This window comes from Pagrus major, chromosome 3 (assembly GCF_040436345.1).
Source record: "Pagrus major chromosome 3, Pma_NU_1.0".
NCBI lineage: Eukaryota > Metazoa > Chordata > Actinopteri > Spariformes > Sparidae > Pagrus > Pagrus major.
The window spans coordinates 16717334-16739186 of record NC_133217.1 but is presented as its reverse complement, the minus strand read 5'-3'; the positions used below and the strand labels follow the sequence as shown (position 1 = coordinate 16739186).

General features: G+C 39.6%; 1 protein-coding gene across 2 annotated transcripts in view; it reads left to right on the top strand.

Annotated features, from left to right (window-relative positions):
* Nucleotides 1–21853, top strand: part of ctdp1 (CTD (carboxy-terminal domain, RNA polymerase II, polypeptide A) phosphatase, subunit 1) — a 73160-nt gene that overhangs the window by 36165 nt on the left and 15142 nt on the right. For both annotated transcript variants that reach the window (XM_073463540.1, XM_073463539.1), the window contains exon 12: nucleotides 2882–3105. In XM_073463540.1, coding sequence (XP_073319641.1) covers nucleotides 2882–3105 — 224 coding nt within the window. The remainder of the gene's footprint in view (nucleotides 1–2881; nucleotides 3106–21853) is intronic.

Here is a 21853-nt window from a genome sequence, read left to right as displayed (position 1 = left end):
AAACATGTTTTTTTCTTTTTTATTTGAATTACAAGCAGGCATGCAAGGCTAAGTAGCTTTCACTTGCAAAATGTTGTTTGGAAAAGGGAAAGCTAGTTAATCCAGCTTGAATATGTCAGCACTGATTCCCACTAAACATTACATTTTATGATTATATACTCATCCGCTGAGTCATGGACAGCTTATACAAAGGAGGGGGTCTGGCAAGCGTTAGCTGTCTCTGCTACATGGTTTTAGTTGTGGAGATGGTCACATCACTTTGTGATATGAATTACTGGTATAACACAGTGTGTTACAAAGTGAGTGCTCAAAGCTTACAACTCTGGCCCCCAGCTGGTTGAATGTTGCATAGCCGTCAGAATTAAGGTGTTATTTCTCGTCCACACAGATATTGCATTAATCAAATTACTGTAGCGATGGTGTCCAAAATCAACATTTTCATGAATAATATGCTTGATTTGTACCATGCACCTGCTTATTTATGAATGTTAACCTGCTAATATTAGTTTTACTCAACTGAAATATCTTTCTTTCTGTTTTCATAAATATCTGAGTGTTATTATATGAACTTTTAGCACATACTTTTTCCGTCAGCCAATCTGCTGCCTGAAAGTCAACCTGTGGCCTTCTTACATCTGTCTATATTCAGCTCTCTGTATTTTCACTGTATTGACTTGAAAATAAACCTCTTTTTAAATCTTTAGCAGCTGTCACAAAGGCGAGGCCAAACAAATTGTCGCAGCTGGCGCTCGTGAGAGCTAGTGATGGGGAAAATGCCATGAGAGGAGAAACATTTTAGTGGAGACAAAAAAAGCTGTTTGTGTTGGGATGAAATCTTAAATTGTCTGTTGACAACAGTGAGGGAACAAACAAAACCCCTTTCTTATTTGTGTCCTACCCAGTAATTTGTTGGTGCCCTGCAGGGTCACTCTCAATTAAAATTTGATGCGGCAGTTAGAAATGGAGGACAACCAAGTTTCTTGTTCCTTTTTTTTCCCTTCAGAGCAGCCCGGCCTCAGGCACTGTTACCTTCTACTTTCACCAGGGCTCTCTGTGGTTGTCCAAATAACCAACAACAAGGCTTTAATTAGACTGGCTTGATGCCAGTAATGATCCTGACTCCAGCCCCAAGAGAGTGTCCTCCTGCATTCATCCCAGTTTTCCCTCAGCCACGCGCTGCTAATGAGGCAGTGGATGGGATGCTGCATATTTGCTGTGGTAATATTCACCTCTGATTTCCATTGATCTAATGGTTGTCAATTAGCTAACCTGCTGTAAATGGTCAGTAACCTTGGGGCATGATAAATTATGAGCTGCTCGAGGAATCAAACATTGATGAGCTGGTGGAGCTGACAATTTCTCTTTCTATGGCTGGCAGCATATCCCGCTGGATAGATTAACTTTGTTTATTCGGCTCCAGATTGTTTCCTCATGGTAGAAATTTGATGTGATGAGTTTATCACTCTACCTCAAATATTATTCCATCTGTATGAGGGTGGACTACACCAATCCAACCCTGTTCAATTTATTATCCATTACTATAACAACTAATTAAGACACATTTTTTTACTTTTAATAATATTTGGTTTTATATATGAAAGAGTAGTTGAAAAACTGATGTGATTTTTGATCTATGGTTTTTCTTCTTGTATTTGTCAACATTATATTAATTATTGGGCTGTATCCACATCCTGCATTGTTGCATTAATTGAATAAACAACCCAATCCAACCAAACAGTTTACTTTCAGAACTTGAGCAATATACCAGCACAGCCAATATCGGCTTATGGATAAATCTTTAATTATCAAAGTTCAAGAAATAGTTAGACATTTTAACTAATGGCTTCCTTGATGAGACGGATGATTGACAACGCTCATGTCTGGCGTTAAATATGATACTACTACCAGCAGCCAGTTAGCTTCTCAAAAAGAAGTATAACAATTACAGGTTGTGGTTTTTCTGTATGTCCTTGCTGGTAGTTGGATTTTTTCTTCTTCTTTTTTCACTTTCGGTGTCAAGCTAACAGGCTGCTCACTGTAGCCATATTACTGTACATATATGAGATGTAAGAATGGTTTCAATTTTGCCACTTAACTCGTAAGAAAGTGTGTATTTCCCAAATTTTCAAACTATTTCATTAAGGGATCCACATCAAACAGTTTCATTTTATGCAGTTGTGTAAAAAAGCATATATATATGTATATATATATATATATATATATATATGTATACACATATATACACATATATACACATATATATTGGTTCTAAACCCTCAAACATAGTACAATATCGGCATTAAAAAAAAAATGTTATCGGCCAGTCTCTGTTCTTTAAATGAGACTCTTAACTGTTGGCCTCAAGTTTAATCACCTTCCAAGGTTACAGTACAGTATGTAGCCTAATTATTTCTAGAAGGAAAACCACTTTCCAGATATAATGAGATGCATAATTGGAATCTGCAGTGCGTCAAGGGAATGGACTAACACACATGGTTCCTCTTCATGACACGTTAAGCAGAGATTATTAATTGAACAGAAGTTTGATCACCTACAAATAAGTTATTCCATGAAATTTGTTAGTGGATATCTTATACAAAATCATTAAAGGCCAAACTAATTGGTATTCAGTGAAAGGAGAGACAGTAATTAATCATTTGTGCGTGTAATGCACAGTAATCCATATGCAAAGTGCTTGGATATTTTTGGTAGTATCTACACGCTATATATGCACTTTGAAATATTGATATATAAACTCAAAACAAAACTGAAAGTAGAAAGAGGATTTGTCTGAGGCTGTAGTGACGCATAAATTTCATGACCTCGTTCTGTCCAAAGCTTAAAACAACATCTCACAAAAGCTCCTTTATTTTCAAAATAGGTGGACGACATCTTAGGCGAGGAGAGCGACAACGAAAGTGAGGGCAGAGGGAAGGAGAAGCCAGGTAATGAAGAGGTGGAGGATGACGAGGAGGAGCAGCAGCCGCAGCAGCAGCAGCAGACAGGAGCTGGACAGATTGCAGGAGGAGGGCCTGGCCCTCAGGCGCTGGAGGAGGGGATGCAGACGTCACCCAGTGAGGCCAGTATGCCGGATAGTGTGCCAAGGTGAGACACCGAACTTCATTGCCAATTTCACCTTCATATCTCGTCATTTACTGTTGCTTTTTTTCAGTATTCCCACCTCGCTGACCCTTTTTTTTGTGCCCTGACTCTTTCCACTGCAGCATCCCCTCTTACGTAAAATGTTGAACATGGACAACTCTCTTTTCTCTGTCTCTCTTCAGCCCAAATATTTACAATTATGTGTTTCCTTTCTCATCACTCTTGGCACTCTCCTCTTTCACTGTCGCTCCTCTGCATCTTGCACAAACACCTGCGGGCGAGAAGGATGCTTCACATAAATTGCAGTTGGCAAGAATCTAAATCCATTGAGAACCCGTACAAATGCATTGTATATTTTCAGATCCTACTTCTCCAATATCATAACACACCACTTAATCAGCGCTACCATGCTGAAGCCAGACAGCCTGGTCGGTTGTCATGGAGACACATTTCAAACAGACAGCAGGCAGTCGAACATTTCTGAACATATAAGAGGCTCTTATTGCTGAGAGATGGGCCTGAGTTGAGCCGAGCTGTTAGATTCGCTCTCTCCTGGCAGTTGATTTTGTTGACTTATTTAAATCCTCAGCATTGTGATATTGCTGTAGAGAATTCATTTGAAGTTTTCCATAAATAGAAGCTTGTGCAGTTTATTTCAAAGTTCAGTAACAAATGTCTCCACATCGAAAACATCAACATGGGAAAGAACATGAAATAAACCCAGAAAAAGAGTAAAAGTAAGTGAAATTCAGTACAGTTGTCTGTTGCTACGTTTACTTTCTCTTTTCTCTCATTGCTCATTCTTCCGACACAAATAATATGCATTTCTACAGTTACTGTAACTTTCTTGCATAATACTGTAGGATCTGTTGAGTCCCATAGTTAAATGACTTTGGCCTAGGACCTTTGGAAACCTCCTCTGGTGCTGTTATGTTTGTTTAAGCACTATGTGGTGATTTTAAATATGACACACCTGACACCTGTGGTGGCTTTATAGTGGATGGAACTTTATCTGTGCTCTCTTTATCTGTTTAATTTTATCTAGACAGGCGAGGTAATGCAGTGTTGCTCTCTAAAGACAAGTGGAACACAAAGTGGGTTGTTCATCAGGAAAAAACTTTCCATTTCCTATTATTATAAGAACAATAACGCAGGGCACACCTGAATATGTGACAAGTGCATCAGAGAAAAGCACAACCGGAATAAGCAATGAGAACATTCTAGCACACTGTCACGCTTACTGCTGGTATATTTTATTGAATACGTTCGGTCTGTTTGGCCTTCATTGGATATGTTGGCAAGCATCATAACAGTTCCATATAGTATATGCACATAGAAGCTGCCTCAGATATCCAATTAAAGGACACAATTAGTTTGACTGGTGAGCAAAGCACCTTGAGCAAATACAGATGCAAATACAAAAACCACCCAGGCTAGTCAGTGAAATACATTACATCATACATTTTACAGTGCTTTCATGCGTAAAACAATAAATAAATAAACATTCATATAGCACCAAACTAACCAAAGGTCAAACATTAAAAAAAGTATATAGAAAGAAAGAAAAACACAAGACAAAAGTAAATCATGTGAGGCACAACAGAGGTTTCCAAGCTTATTTTGTCACAGCCCAACTTTGAAAGTTGAAAAACTAAACGATTAACGCAAAAAATAACATTAGCAAGAGCATAAGCTGCATTATTGTTCTGAATGTTTCTGTAGTCTACCTTCTAGTTTGTGGTGTGCAAATGAAAAATGCAAATCAAACTTTTGCTACTACCAAATATTTTCCACATGCAGTAAAGACACAAGGTGCTCCCCTGCTGTTTGAAAGTGAACTCAAGAGTAAGATGTGCTTCTTTAAATCCTGGAATTGACCAGTATGTGCTTGATGAGAAACACCAGTTTCTCCCTTCTTCAGTGGGAATACTCACTCATCTTTGGCTTCATGTTATTTTTCTAACCTCAATTGTGATAGTCGTCCCAGCATCAGAATACTCTTGTTTTCTTTATTGTTCCTGAATGAATCAGATTCTGAAGATGTGTTCACTTCACTTATCCCTTTTCCCTATGAAGTAGTCGCTCAATTATTTACTCTGTAAATGCATGGAAATGTGATTTCAGACTTATGCTTTGCGCTCAGACTTTTTGTCTAGTTGTTGGAATCTCTGACACGAGGTCATAGTGCATATGTTTCACACAACAAATTCGTACACGTCATGTACTGTTTATAGCAGTAAAGACACGGGTGGATCTAATAACATAAATGCACCTTTATAGCAACTATTGCAATGCAGCAGTTGATAATGTTATTATTTACACCTGTTATTAACAAGTCCAAATGTCCCCTGGGAAAATATCTATACAAGCCCAAATTTCACTGGCTAGATGGAGAAATAAGAGCCATTACGCCTCGGCTGACCAAACAAAAATTATAGCCTGTATTCTTGAGCTCCTCTGTAATAGCCCTAATGTTGGGTGCTTTTTTACACCAGTAACACTCTCAAAAACCTTTTTTTGTTTAATGGTCTTGGTTGTGCCTCGGTATCCATGGCTACCCAGGCCTCAGCAGGCATCGGCATAATGATTTATGATGATGATCCTTTGCCTACCTCTTTTGAATACATCAGTCTGTCTGACACCTGGTCTGACACCATTGGTTGCTGCTAATGAGCCAACCCTGAAATACACCGTCTGCTGTGTTGATTACTTATTGCTGAAAACCTCTGGAAGTCCAGCTCCAATCAGCAGCAGCACAGGCATGACACACAAGGGGAGGAGTGTATGTTTGATTCTGAGAGCACTGTCCACTCAAATTGGTAGGTAGGTCTTTGGTCCTTCCACATAAAGATACCAGAGAGACGGTCTGTTTATATTACAGCTTACCAGGTGCTGAAACGCTCTGAGCCCTCTGTCCCTCTACCTCTGTCTTCGTCTTTTGTCTATATTTTTAACTACGATGATGCCATGACAACTCTTTCTCTTCACCGGAATGTGCTTCTGATATCACTTTTTAAAACCAAGAAACTGCTTTTGGTTCAGTTTTTTGTTTTTGAGCAACATGAACTAACATCTACTTCTATCCCCTCCCTTGGCTCTGCTCTCACACTACTATAGGAGTCCTGTATGAATAAAAGAACTGCAAAAGAACTGATGTCCTTGCGTGCTATTAGAGCAACATAAAAATGAAAGATTTAAAAGAAGGAAAGACATGCTTGCATGCCATCTTGTACAGTCTATTCTGAACCACAATGTTGCCTTAAAGGAATACTCATTCTAAAAATATAGTTTCTTCATCAATTACACATTCGCAATAGCCTGGAATGACAACAAAGTTTGTACTACATTCCCTCAAGCTACATTGAGATGCAAAAGTGCTGTACTTCCATAAAGTTGGAGGACTCACAAGAAAAATGATTAAAAGAATGGTCAAGCTCCAGAAATACTAGACCCTATGACCTTGATTTCAAAGAAGCTGGGAAGCTGAATAAATCATAAATAAAATTGTTGATCCCTCAGGCGGCATTGCATTAAAAACTGACATGATTGGATAAAGGATATTACTACATGGGCACCGGAACACTTCCGAAAACCATTGCCTGTCAACACAGTTTTGTTGCTGCATTTATAAATGCAAGTTAAAACTGCCTTGCAAAGCAAAGGTATATATCTACAGCATTCAGGAACACTGTTGATTTCTCTAGGCCTGAGCTCATCTGAGATTGACTGATGGAAAGTGGAACATTCTGCTTTAGTCTGACGAGTCCACATCTCAAATTATTTTTGGAAATCAGGGACATTGATTGTCCAGGTTGGAAAGGATCCAGATTGTCACTTAAGTCCTTTTAGGCAAGTCTTTCCACTCAGCAGTCATCTTGGCAATGACCCTGGACATTTATTTCCTGCTAACAAGACCAGAACCCTATTTAAATTAAATTGGCGATAGCCGTAACTTCATTTTCAGTGGTCACTGGGACATAACAAACTGCATGTGTAGAATAACAAGTCAAATCTGATGAAACAACTCTTAACAAGTTTGGTGACTTTGCCCCAAAATAAGATTTAAAACACATTCATCTTCACTACAACATAAGTGCCAAATATTCACATCAGAAAATTTATCAGATGTCAAAGATGAGAATACTTTCATACATTCAACTCTACTGAGAATCAACCTTGATTTTTATTTTCAACAGCATGAACAACAGGTGTACACACTATATTTTGCAAGGAATAGCAAAGGTACAAGTACAAATGAAGTCTGACATCCACCTTTAACTGTCTTCCAGGCTGCTTTAATGTAATTCTCCTGTCTAACAGAGAAAAGAACTTGACTGTATTGTTGCCCAGTAGGCCATTAGAGGCATTTTAAGATTCATACAAGACGTCGTATAGCTGCTTCCTGATTCAGACAAGACTCTGTGGGACCTCCACTCCCCCAGGAGCTGGCTTAATAGTTGTCATTCTGTCAGTCTCCATCCCTGGCCTCACCACCTTCTCATATTTAGCACAAAATAGACATACATCTGTTGCTAAGATACTGTAGTGATGTGAATGTCTCTGTTTTGTTCTCATTCACTATCTGCTCCTGCCTTTCTTTATTGTTTCCCTCTAAAGTAAAACAACGTTGCTCTTATTTCTGTTCATTCTGCTCTAATCCACAAAGGTAACACTGGAAATGCAGCCATATCCACATTAACAGGATTTATTTGTTACCTGTTTCGGCTACATTTAGACTAAATGCATGGAAATAATGTCCTGCCTAATATTAAGCATGGAGGAATTTACACCCACAAAGCTTGTTTAAAGCAAGTTGCATTCTAGTTTTGTTGAAAATAAGCCGTACTGTAGGTATCAAGGACCAGTGTTTGGAACCATTGCTTGAGGAAAATTAAATTAATTAGCCTTAACAAAGGTGATCCAAAGATGTTTTATTTCCCTGCACATTTTGAAAAGGATAAGTCATACTCACACAGCTCTTAGCTTCTTTAACATCATTGCATGGTCGTGCGTAAGCTTTTTAAATCTTTTCACATGGATAATTACATGCTCTGTCTTTTTCAAATCCATGAAGGCATAATGGGCTAATAAGAATCTGCATCGGGCTGATTCTGCTTTTTTGTTTGTCGGTTTCAAGTTCTTTATTTTAGTGAATCAATTTTCTGCCACATTGCCACACTGCCACAGGCACAAATCATGTGGCACATACCAGCATATCTGCAGACCCTCAAAGTCTTAATACGTCTTAAGCAGGGATCTAATGAAGTCCAAAGTATTTCAATCTCTCAGGTCCAGTCAAGCACAATTTGAATTGTATTAAAGGTGGAGTAAGCAATTCTGGGGGAAAATTCACCAACAAGCAATAACATTAAAACCACTGACAGGTGAAGTGATTAACATTGATCGGCAAAAACTGTTCAGGAATAAGCAGGCCCAAGGAACATGAAAAAGACTTCAAGGCATCAAACTGGCCACTAGATTTCCCCAGATCCCAATCCCTAATCTTATCCACAGAGGTCCCACCTCATAACCCACAGGACTCAAAAGATCCACTGCCAGTGCACCACAGGATGCCCTTAGAGGTCCTGTGTTTATGTGTCAATGGGTCAGATCCAAGTCCAATCCACACTTGTTCCATTGCATCCCACAGGTGCTTGATCAGATTGAGATCTGGGGAATTTTGAAGCCAGTTTAACACCTTGAGCTCTTTGTCACTTACAAGTTTTTGTGGTGTCCCAGGGTGCATCCTCCTACTGGGAGGGCCACTTCCATGAGGAAGTGTACTTGGTCACAGTTTTTGGGTGGGTGATACATGTCAAGTTGCACCGACATACAGTCAGTACTGAGCAAATAACCTGCTTTAAGATCCCTGAGCTTAAAACCTGTTTCTACCAAATTAACCACTCTGTTCTTCTCCTTGGGAGCATTTATGGTATATATGTACATATCAAAGAATTGAATAAATACTGTTATTATTTGCAATATTTTTTATGTTTGGTTGTTTCTTGAGTAGATACATAAGGGTCTAGTAGTCCACAAAGCTCCCCTTGCATGACTGGCACATCATGAGTGTACTGGGGAATCAAGTGTGATGCAGGGAAGAATCATTGCTAATGCGTTTTGAGCATACACCCTTCCATTACCGTCTGCTCTAATTAGCTGCTGAGCTAAAGGAAGAGTTTACTGACCTTGTGCAATCAAAGTTATCCTTGAACTGGCTTAGCCCCAACCATCTTAACTCTGTCTTTTGTGCTCCTGTCTGGGCTCCTTGATATTGAAGTGCTTTAATGCAAGTTGGATGCATCTCTATAACTCAGAAATGAGGAAGGTTTCCAACAAGCTGTTATTTCAGCCCACTTGTGGATGTGTTGGCAGTCATTAGCTGTTAGTGCGGATTGATGTGAATGATTTATGGTGAGCAGTGGCACTTAGGGCTCTAACAGATTTAAGATTTAACAAGGAGGTTGCAGGGTTGATATAAAAGGTGGATGAACTTTCCTTTCCCACAGGCTCACAGAAACTGTTGTCACATCCTGGTTAAAGCAGTGCTGCCCCAGTTTCAGTCCAGACATACAGTTTACATATGTCTTCACAAGTTCACACATTATTGTTTCTCATACACCAGGGATCGGTCAGTGGAATTATTAGGCTGTAAATTTCAGCCTTCAAGTAGAAGGTTTCTCAAATTAGGTTATTCTTAAAGTAATATGAACAGTATGAATAATTGATAGTCCTCCCTGCTAGGAACTGCAACAATGAATGGTACATCCAACAGGGCACATGTAGGCTTTTAATGAAGGCTGAATGACCTTGGGTCTCCTCTCAGACTTGTTTCTTATTTCTCTTACCCAGCATCACATACAGGCCTGCTAACATCTTTTCCATTCCAAACCATGTTGCAGATGTGTTATATTAATTTGGCATATGGTGCTTCTTGCCGAAAATGTACATGCATTTGGAAAAATCTTGTATTCAGTGGCAGATTTAAGGTTCGTCTTACTAAAGTTGACAGGAGGTGACAGGTATCAATGGTTTTTTCGGTCAGATTGCTGGTAAAATAAATGAATTTAAAGATGTGCTACTTTGGCTCTGATGCAACATGTTATCACATAATATCTTTGCCCACTATACTATCTGTATGGTAACACATAAAAAAAGCCTATAAACACTAAAATGATAACAATCTGCAAAGTAACTTAAAACCAAGTTTAGTGGAGAGGAAGTATAAAGTAGCAGAAAAAAGAAATACTGAAGTAAAGTACCTCAAATTTGTACCTAGGTACAGTACTTTCGCTGACCAACCAACCTACAAATGGAAACGGCTTCAAACATAACCTCCTTGGCGGAGGTAATAAGGAAATGGGTTTTATCAAGTAAAAGTGCAATGGGCTGGAGAGAAGTATAGTCGATACACAGCAATGGAGAAAAATTATGTTGCCACAGAATGTTTAAGTGCTTTCACTTTACAACTTTCAAACCACCATCCACAACTCATATGCAAGGTTTGAACCAGAGCAAGCCGTTGCGAAAATGACGCCCTTAAAACATAAAATGTCCCATCACTGCAACCTCCGTGCACCCATAAATTGTCGCCCATAAAAGCAAGGGTAGAATCAATGCCGTTGGCAGGCTTGGTATATATCATTTAGATGATATCTGATAACTTGAGCTTTAACTATCACCTTACTCTCAGTTACCCTAAGTAGACAAATACATGGCCATAACTACTAAAAACAAAAGCAGCTCTGTGTCTGTTAGAATATGCTGAATAATAATAAATGTAGCACTCACTAATGCACAGTTTTCGTAGGATCGTTTATTGTCGACCTTGGAGGAGAAGTAACCCCTAGAATAAGTACTAAGAGCCCATTCTGGCCCCCTTCCAGACAGCCCTGGCTCACACACTACTTATGGTCACCATGTTAAGTGCTTTAAAATGTCACTTTAGATGGGGTCCTAGTTGAGGTGGATCACTGATCACCTCTTGAGCCATTTATAGAGTGATTATGCTTATGTATTTATTGCATTGGCTTAGGTTCTGGTTGCTCCCATTTGTCTTTGGGTATGCTCTATAAAAAGTAGTTTTACATTATGAGGGATTGAACAGCACTATGCTCAGTTTATTAGGAGGAATTCTGAGACTGCATACTGCAGACTGATTATGGAGCTGAAGCCAAACAACAAGCAGGCTTTCAACTGAGGATTAGTGTGTATGTGTGGAACTCTTGGTGCCAAGTAATGCACAGCTCAGGGATTTACTCATCAGTACTGCTACACTTTTACGACCAAGATGATCACATTTGAACGTGTCCATGCATGTGTTTACAGATAGACACTTGATATATGTGGCAGTTAGTGTCATAGTCAAGAGATTCAACTGATGAGAGATTTTTTTTTTTCCTCATTGATAAAGACTGTACTTAAACAAGGACAGGAAGTACGTCCATTCTTCAGGAGTCATTTTAAATAATTGGCCAAGCTTTAGTCTTTTGAATAAAATGAAGGTCACTGATTAACTAGGTAGCTTCCCATCTCTCATTACCATTACCTTTCCATTCAATTCAACGTATTACATCACAGACTTTCTGTCATGACTTCTACAGCAATAAAGACCCGGCAATTAGACCCATTCACCACTCCAACACATCTGCTGTTATCAGCTCTCCTCACTTTTAATTTCCTGTGTCTCTTGGTGATAGGCTTTCATTCAGATGCTCCATCACTCCTCTTTTCTACACCGTGTACCTCTGGAGTGTATTTATGTCAGAGTGAAAATGAAAGTGTGAAAGTTGTCAGCTTGAGTGAGCATGTTATTATAACATCATCAGAGCAGAGGTGATGGAGGAGGCAGATGGGTTGTAAAGTTTTCCATTCAGGTTGTCAGGCAGCAGAGTGTGAAATTCAGAATGTGTTTCATCCTCTTTGATGCTCTTTGTTGGATGTCTGAACCTGAGGTTGCCTGATTTGCTGTTTCCTGCAGTTCACGTATGATCAATTCAAACCTGTGTATGTGTAAAGTTGTTTCTACAGCACCCAAACGTATACGTGGACGGACAAACCTATGCTCAAAGTGTCAGTCTGGTTAGAGTGACAAAAATGACGGTTCTAGGAAATGATGCCTGTTCCTTACACAGGGCAGGTTTCTAAAACTTCTACTCTTGGAGAAAAAATTGAAATGGCACCATTCAACCCACCGCACCCACTGTGTGATATCAAAGAGGTGCTTTGGTCTGAGAGCCGATTAAACATGAATGAAACACAGAGCACCGGACCTACCAAGATGCTTACACTATTTTTTTCGTTCACTTTTCCTGTTGCTGGACTGTAGCTTAAACCTTTTGACCCCAGTGAAGAATAGAAGCTGATGATGCTCTACTTTTCTTACATTTTAAAGATTTATAGTCCCGATCCCATTTTAACCATTCTACTCGTGAAAAGTTTAAAGTTTTTCTGGGCAATCCTAGAGGGGCTGTCTGCTTATAGTTCAACTGGGACGGAGGCTATGGATAGCCAGATGTTAAAAAGAGGATTTTATCCTGTACCATTTTATCCTTAAATCATTAACAGCATAGTCACAGACATTTAGGCTCTTGGACAAGCCTTTTTGAAGGCTTCTGATAATGAAGCAAACCACCTCCGCATACTCCAGTTTATATGACCCAGAGCAGTTTGCTGCCTGTTGAATATCTCTCTCATTCTCTGTCGTTAGCTGCCGCAATGCCCCAGATTCCCCTTAGGGATTAATAAAGTTAATTTGGCCTAAAATATTCCCTCACATTCTTCAGCATTAGCAGAATAAGAACTGATTTGGGGGATTGGGATACAACTAATGCTTGTTAATGTTAACAATCAATAACTTTTTTTTTTAGTTGATCAATTGTTTGTCTATGAATTACTTCCCACATTTTTCATCTTCAAGCTAGTCACTGTCCGACAAATCCCAAAGATGTTCTATTTACAGTGTTATAAAACAAAATACAGCAGGTCCTCACATTTTTGAACCAGGAACCACCTCCTACAGCTCTTTCAGACATTATTCTATACGTTAACTTGTATTGCAATTGAAAGTGGCACATTCAGATCTAGTGTGAAATAAAAAATCACTGATAAATCTTGTGCACTGAAGCATTTACATTAATTTGTCACAGCTGACACACCTGCCCTGCTTGCATATTACTTTACTACCTAGTTTCTCCCCTCAGTGGGCTGTAATAAATGATTATTGTTTGACACTCATCAGTATTAATATGTAATTCTCATAAATCTGATTCAGGCCGAGGTGTCTGCTTCGTAAATGAAAAAGAAAGCTTTTCTGCAGAGACGACAGTTCTGAGTGACCTTACAGTATGTACCAGCCACTCTTGTAAATGTTTTCCGACAAGCTTCGTCAGCTTGTGCCTCTGCAAGAACGTACTGCAGACGTGGTGGCTGTTCTTAAGTAACATGATGTTTGCGAATAAGAGGCACCCTGGGAAATGTTTCACATAATGACGCATGTCCACTTTTTCCTCAGTGGACGCTGTTGGTGCCACAGCAATAAACCTGAGGCACATTTTAAAAATGGGTTCAAACAAATGGGCCACTGCTGTGTAAAGGAAAGGAATCACAGCACAGCATGGGATGTATCCTGCCTCCGGCACCATAACAGGTTCTGAGCAACACTACTGTATTTGCCATTTGTGCTGATTTAGCAGTATTTGTTATACTGTAGGTTTGGATGAATTATTATCAAAGCTTTTACATCAGTGTTTCTACATAAGGGATTCCCCAGTGTATTCCCACTGTATGTAGTCATGAGATTTATGATGGCCTCACACTCTCGAAGGTGCTGTGCTGTTAAGTCTTCAACCGGCTTTAAAGTCGGAGCAAAGCTCTCCATTTTTATTTCATGTCCATTGTTTTAATATGTGGATCTTGTACTTTTTCTCTGTTCAAAGATTAGAACAGGTGTCATCAGACATCCCCATAGGTATGTGTATAGGATAAATGCATTACTGTATAAAATAATATTGTGTCCACACTACTTGAAAAACAGGCAAGATTTCTGCCATAAAAATCATAGCAGCAGTCATGAGCAGGCGTTTAAAGACGGAAAATAGAACTCCAGTAAAATAAAAATACATTTTACACCAGTAACTGTGTATTTCTACAGTTACTGGTGAAAAGATTGAATCTGATCCTGACAGGCCAGTTTGAAGGATACCATCTATAAGTTTTAAGGCTTATCAGATGTCAAAACACACTACACAGCAGTTTGTATTACTCTGAGGCAGAATTATACAACACTGGAAAGTCATTAAAGTGACCGTTATTTTATCCTATAACTCAACTATAGCAAAGCAAAATACCATAATTACCAAGTCCTTATTACAAGGTGGGAAGGTGTATTTGCACATATTTGACCAACACAGTGCAATTTTGTCTTAGATCTCAATTACAAAGGTTTTGAAGATTTATTCTAGCCAAACAGTAACATTTGTAAACTAACAGGTATAAAAACATGTATGTAGTTGCAAGCTTTCTAGTCACTTTATACATCTATAATGCCTTGGTCGCACTACATAACTTTCAAAGTCGTCAGATCATTGTTCTACTCACACTGCACAACTTTCTGTCTTGTAATCGGAGTCTTGCTGACTGATCCGCGACAGGGGGTCGCATACTAGAAGATCACATGACACGGGAATGACGCTGTCCAAACAGTCAAAGTTATTTTTGTGCCAAAGAGGAAGAAGAAAAGAATATAGTTGAGAGGATGGGTTTGGATGCTCAGACAGCAAGGACTAATGTTGCACAGACATGAAACTGTCTGCTCATTTTGTGGTTCAGCAAGGGCGACACTGTTACAAAGACTGAGCAGCTCGAGTGTATATATTCTGAGAGAAACTATGGGCTATTAATGTGCTCAGTCCATATACATAGATGCACGATTAGACTGGGTACAGAGAGCTCCCGCAAATGAGAGTAGAGGAGAGAGCGTGTAGCTCGTTCATGGCTCCTCGACCTGTGTGCAACTCAACCAGATATTTACCTGCTAGATTTCCAGCAGGCGTCGGCGAGCTGTCCCTGAGCAACTGAGTCGTATCTTTGAACAGTTCACATATACTGTTCGTCATTCACAGGAGGGTGCACCGATCTGCCTCTGATCTGGGGCTTTTTGTCGGTAATCTCCAAAAAACATCTGCAAGTGGGAGATCAGGGCTTAAATCTTGTTGTATGAATTATGGTAAAGTGTGACTGGTGTGTTAGTTGGTCTGAGTGCTGTAGACACACTGAAGGCTGATGCACCATATTTATAACCCAAGACTCATGTAAATTTCACCACATGTTGGCGCTGCTTCTAATGTCAATTGGTAGTAACCCTTAATACTCCTACAGGTCTCTAAGTTGTATGGAGAGTCCATATGTGGTTGCAACTTGTGTGTCTTTGTGCGCACATGGGCTGGCGAGTATATAGTAGGCTGTGTAATGTAGCACACCTCGATGAATGGAGTCCATGGTTTGAGAGTTGTTTTTCTATTCTGTGTCTATAACCACTCTCTCCCACCAGTTTCATTTGTCATCTCTCATGCTGGCATCATTACTAAATTTCTTGGGAAGCGTGTATTTCCTGCAGCAAGTACAGCCTGTTGTTCTTGGCACCCGAGATTCATTAGAGTAAAATTGCTTGTAACATTGGGCAGTTTGTCAGGAGCATCAAGAAAATTACACTGATTAGTGCAGAAATAATTTATTTTGCGTGTAGTACATGGAAGCTACTGTTGCTCACCGAGGCATTAGTCGCTTGATGAATCAGTTCATTGTTTGTTTTTCTGGAGGATGACACCTGATGTCTGGGCCTCTCTCTTTCTCGTGGCCATTAGCTGAAAGCCAGGCAGTCAAATCAAAGCCCCCAAGACAAACAGAAAACCCACTGCCTCCCCATCCTCACACTGAAACTCATTTTGTACCAAATCCACCCTATCCCCCCATTTCTGCAGTGCTTTCAGATGTCCCCCGGCTCCAAAGGAGAGCCAGTTCATTTTCCAGACATCACTTGGCACGGCTTTTTTGTTCTTTCTTTGATAAAGCTCAGCTTTCCTTCCAGGGGAAAGTGTTTCAGCCCTATATTCTCTTGACTGCTCAGGACATCCAGCCCACACACCTCCACCCTGCCAAAGCTTTAGACCTGGGCTGATGAAACTGTTCGGGCTGATTGCACCATTGTCTCGTTTGGTCATTTCAGTACAGGACCCACAAAATTGATTTGCAGAGTTTTAAACTGGCATCTCCAAGTGGTACCCAGAACTCTTTGATAAAGTTTAACTTCATTTCCAGAAATCATCCAACATGACATCAGTAAGCTGGATACAGCAAGCTCATGTCTGCCAACCCAGCCAGTCTGTGATGCCTTATGCAAAAGAGCCACAGGGAGAAAGGAGGCACAACATCTAACAGTCTAACTGGACAGAGCTCTTTCTTGTTTACTGCTCAGTGGAAACTTGTATTTCACTCTTGAGACTGTTATTCTCTACATGGGGTGTAGACTGATTTCTGGACAAATAAGGTAAATCTACAGGGCCTCAGGTATAAGGTGAAACTGATATTTCAAAGACGTTTAAAGAGTGATGTTCTTACATCAAATCTAGGTCAACTCTTGTCTTATGCAGCTTTATCAAAGTGCTGCTTCATCTGTCTCCTTCACCAGCTACACTCCAGAAACTTAAAGTTACTTATCTGTAACCTGTGTTCCCTGATAACGTTTGTATCCATGAATACTAAGCTAGCCTGGCAGATAAAGCAGCATAAATAATTCAGAATGTATGGATGCTGCTCACAGCACGTATCAAACACACCTTAGAAGTGTCCATAATGATAGGTATTGTTTGGTAGTGATTTGCTGTCTGCCAAAATAGAGATGGATATAGATACAGGCTAGTTCCTTACAGGTTAAGGAAGCTTGGCATAGATAGCTTAAGTGAGGGAGACAGGAAAGATTAGCAATGCTTTATTAGGGCTTGGGTGGCTATGCTACATGAACATAGCCTTGGTGGCTGTTGGCAGTACCTAACACTGTTTGTTTGGTCAACTAGAAGCCGTCTGTTAGTTTAATGGAAACAGCTAATACTCTTTCTCAAAAAAGCTTGCTCTTTGGTAATGAATAAGTTAAGTGACAGATAAACGGTGTTCGTGCTGGCGTCTGGTAACAAAATGCTAGCGCGCTCTATTGGACTACTAAGCTAGGTACTGGCATTAGCTATACATGTATACATACATTATAACAATAACACATTGCTGTGTATCGTTGCAAAGGCAGCTGATTCCTACTCAATTTTACCAGCTGTGACAGCACTGGCTGATTATGTTTTCAGTTACCTTGTAAATCCGTGTTTTTTTTTTGTTTTTTGTTTTTTTTGGTTTTTGTTTTTTTTTGTCATCATGACAAAATGTGGGCCTGGAGGCACCATTTTTTAGTGGGAACTACCACAGAAGCAGTTTTTAGTAATTGGCCAGTTGTTTATATTTCTGTCTAGACTGATTTTGTCAGCGTGATAGAATCATAACAAAATAAAAAAGGAAGTCAGGAAACCTTACAGGTGTGTAGTTGAGATGCGACCCACGAGTACTAAGTTCTAAATTAATATTGTAGTAATGACTACTGACTGCTCATGGGTCTAAATGTGAACATGTTGACAGGCGCTGCAGCTGGTGTGATCCCATCGCAAGATGGTCTGTTGCTTTGTTTTTTGGCAGGGCCAATATATTTCATTAAGGTGTAATCAGTAGTATAGTTGGCTTTATTAAAAAGGCAACTTCAAAGCCTCTTTCATACTATAATAATGATATTACAGTGGTGCCATCAGTTCCTTAGGGCAGTTTTGTCTTCAGTTCTCATCTTGCAGTTTCATGGAATTATGCAAAACAGGACTAAATGTGAATCACAAATTATGTCCCAGTCAATTTAGGACATTTGAAATAACACTTTAAATCAATTTGTTAAAACATGCTTCTCTGCAACTGATAAAACTGTTTTCAAACAGTTGGTGTTACAAGATTATATAACACTCTCCACACTACCCTGTAACATGTATAAATGCCTTTTTGATGCCATGAAGCTAAACATCAGTGCAACTAACAATATATCATTGTCTTCAAACCCACTCCTTATATCTCACTGCCATCTTGCTGACTGTAAATGGTCTGTCAGTGATGGTGTGTTTGTTTGCAGTGAACCCTGACCACCCACCAGAACTGCGATTTGCCTAATTAAATAATAGATGCTTTCACAACATAGAAGTTCCCCAGAGTCAACTTTTCTCAGTGAACAGTTTGTGCAGCTACAGTAAATTACCATACTCGACATTCATCACCTCATCAAATTGCAATGCAACTGCCCCCTCACTGCTTAGCCAACACGACTTCTGCTGATTTAGTCGTGGCCTGAACTTAAGTGGCACTTAGAACAAATAAGACTAAATGAGCTTTTTAGATTTAGTGCGAGATTTGTTGTTTGAGGATTTGTTTGAAAAAAGACAAGTAGGACACAAACACACACCTTGCTTGCTGGTGATGCATTCATGGTGTTTACAGCTGCTTTGCCTTGTAAAGACACCTCAGTCTTGGTAATGGCATGGTTACATAAAATGAGATTCAGTATGGTTAATTTTTCACTCCACATCTAAAAGTAAATATTCACAAGGTACAGAAAATTCTGATCTAAAAAAGTATATTTATTAAAGGGAAAATAAACTTCACCGTGAGTTTAAAGTGCAGCTCTGCTACTGTGTTTTAATAAAACACTGTCGAACCAAACCTGGTTATCTAAATCCCACTGCTGATCCTCCTCCTCACCAAACACCGGAGCACAAACCACATGGTCGGCCTGGTTGGTCTCATCAGCATTTGCCGCCTTTTGTTCAGTGTGTGCGCTGACCGAGATGAAAGAGAAAAATAAAAATACAACCCATCTTGGTGTTCTGTGAATTGGACTCTCGCTTTCTTCCACTCACTCTTGCCTTGCTTTCTTCTCCCACCCCAGTAGGTTTTCGTTCCTCATATCCAGGCTATAGTTGTACGTGGAGCTGGCTGTAGTCTGGCACTCTGCCCTTCCTTATACTGGGAATTAACAGAGAGCCTCATATATGGACTACACAGTCTCATGAAACGTCTGTCCTTGTTCTAGGGCTTTTAATCATTCAGTGTGAATTCTCAATTCCTTCACAGAGCCTGTTATGTAATTATTGCTAGTCTTAATTATTCCTGTCCTGTTGGACTTATTTGTGGGCATTACTCTTTAAGCAGTTTAACACTAATTATCTGTTCACAGCATGAAGGCTTAAACAAATTCTAATGTCCTAAATATTGTAATTATTAGCTTTCTATGCAAGGTGTTATTGTCTTCCTACTGAGTGGATTTAGCAAAACTATTAGAGAAATTGTGCAACAACCTACACATCCAGTCTTACGTATTTTGTGACACATGAGTAAGAGATGCAATTTTCCAAAGGCCAATAAAACCTTCTTCCAACAGTGACTGCTCCATTTAATTTAACTGTGCATGCAGATCAACTGTGAGGTTTTCTGCCAGTAAACATTGCAGCTAATATGCGTCTTCTTTCTTTGCTTTCTGTGAGGGTTTTCCTCTGTCTGAATGTGTTTTGTTCTGAGCACAATATACACTTATTTTTAGTGTAGAAATCAGCCCAAACAAAATTGATTCACAATGTTCTTCCCATGTAGTTTTATAGTTTTCAAATATCTGGCTTCATAGACTCTACTCGGTATTGCTCCATAGCACTACTCATGGTCAAAATGTCCTCATGGTGTGTAAGAACTTTAAGTAGTCTCAGCACATTAATTTATATACATGTAGGGTTTTTTTGTTTGTTTGTTTTTTGTATTGTTTTTTTGACTGCCATTATAAATGAAAACATGTACAGTATATGTATCTATACTATAGGGCTAGGCAATATGGCCTGAAATTATTGACACCACTCTTAATATAACCACTCCTTGTCGAGGACATGTCTGATAAAAAGTTTCAAATGGCACTGGTGAAGGGCAGAGGTGAAACTGCAGTGAGCGAAGTCATGGATACTACAGTAACAGACTAAGGGGGCTTTTCTTGTCATTTGTCTTTCTCTTCTCATGCACTGATTCGCTTAACTGAACAGCCAATCAGAGGGATTTCTCTCACCAACAGGCCCACAGCCGATTGTACGTACCCAATCGACCATAAAGATGTCAACGAATTAGTGCTAACTGTGCGGGTCACAACACAACAACCAATGACACAAACGCTTACCAACGGCCCCGTCATCGGCCGACACCTGACCTTCTGCCTGGTGTGTCAGGGCCCTAATGCTGAAAACTGTTGGGTCTTTGAGTTCACTGTTTAGGCATTCAGCACATAAACCTTGTTAATGTGGTGAAATGTAACAGAATTGCTACTTAACACTGAGCTTCATCATGATGTTGATTTAAATTTGAGTAGCTGGTGTTTGTGAATGTCTCACTCCACATTTTCTACCAGAGAAGATGATTGGAGTGTAAATGGGAAAATCAGGCTGTTATCTCCATGCCTGTATTGTAAGTTAGACTCCATGAGCTTTCCAATTAGAACATCTGCACCCGAGGGCCCTGTTGTGGGTAATTGTTTTTAAGGATTGGCTAATACCCTGAAGACTGCTGTAATGGCACTGTATCTCACCAGCATGAGCTCAAATTATTCTATTTACATTTATGGAAGCTGTTGTGTTGAGCTCAGAGATAAATGTTGTTTGTTGTACCAGGAATGCTTTTTTTCCCCTCTGAAGGCAAAGCTTTTATATCTGTCCTCTGTCGCAGGGCACGTTGATGCTTGCTGCAGATTAATTAAATGTCTACCATTACAGCTGGAATTTATACGAGTGTCTGACATTCACATTGAGACTGAAATAAACATCCTAATTGAATTTAGCTCGTCACTTGCAACAGTTTTTCCTCTACACCTGATTCATATCTAAAAACAGCTGGCTGCAGTGATTCTGTTCTTTTTCTTGCGGCACGTAGTCAGAGCTGCTTCTGTTGGACCGGCCTCTGTGATTATGTGATTTGTCAGGTACAAACACTCCTTGGCAGCTGTAGCCCGTTGATTCAGGGAACAAAGCCTCTGTTTCCTTCTGCCTTGCTGTCTAGAATTCGTTTTCAGACAAACTGTTGCCTGAAACGTGAGTAACAGTGTGTTTGAGTTGCTAAAAGGTCAGCTGTCCGATGAGTTGAACAGGTAAGGTGTGAGTGTGCACAGTGGTTCCCCTTGACATTTATTGTTACAGGATTGTAAAGGGTTTTTGGGTGCCGAATGGTTAAAAACCTGTAACTCTGTGCTACTGCAGCTTTTTCCCCAAATGTGCTTGCCTATAAATCTACTTCTTTCTGTTCCCACAAAAGTTCCTGCCGACCTGTATTATCCAACTATTTTAATTTATCACAGATGGATATGTATTGTCATTAATGACGGCCATTAGGTAACAACAAATTTAAGTGTAAAACTGTTTGAGGTTATTTAAAAGTGATTTCACATTACATAGTTGAAAAAATCGACTTACCATTTCGTCATTGATTGCATAGTTTATCATTTTTGATTCATCTACATATCATTTTCGTGATTAATCAATTAATTGTTTAGTCTGTAACCTGGGTCTTCAACAGAGCAAACATAAAGTTTAAGTTCTGTCAAAAATTATAATGTGTCTACAAATACACACTAGCATGAATCCAATATATTATAAGC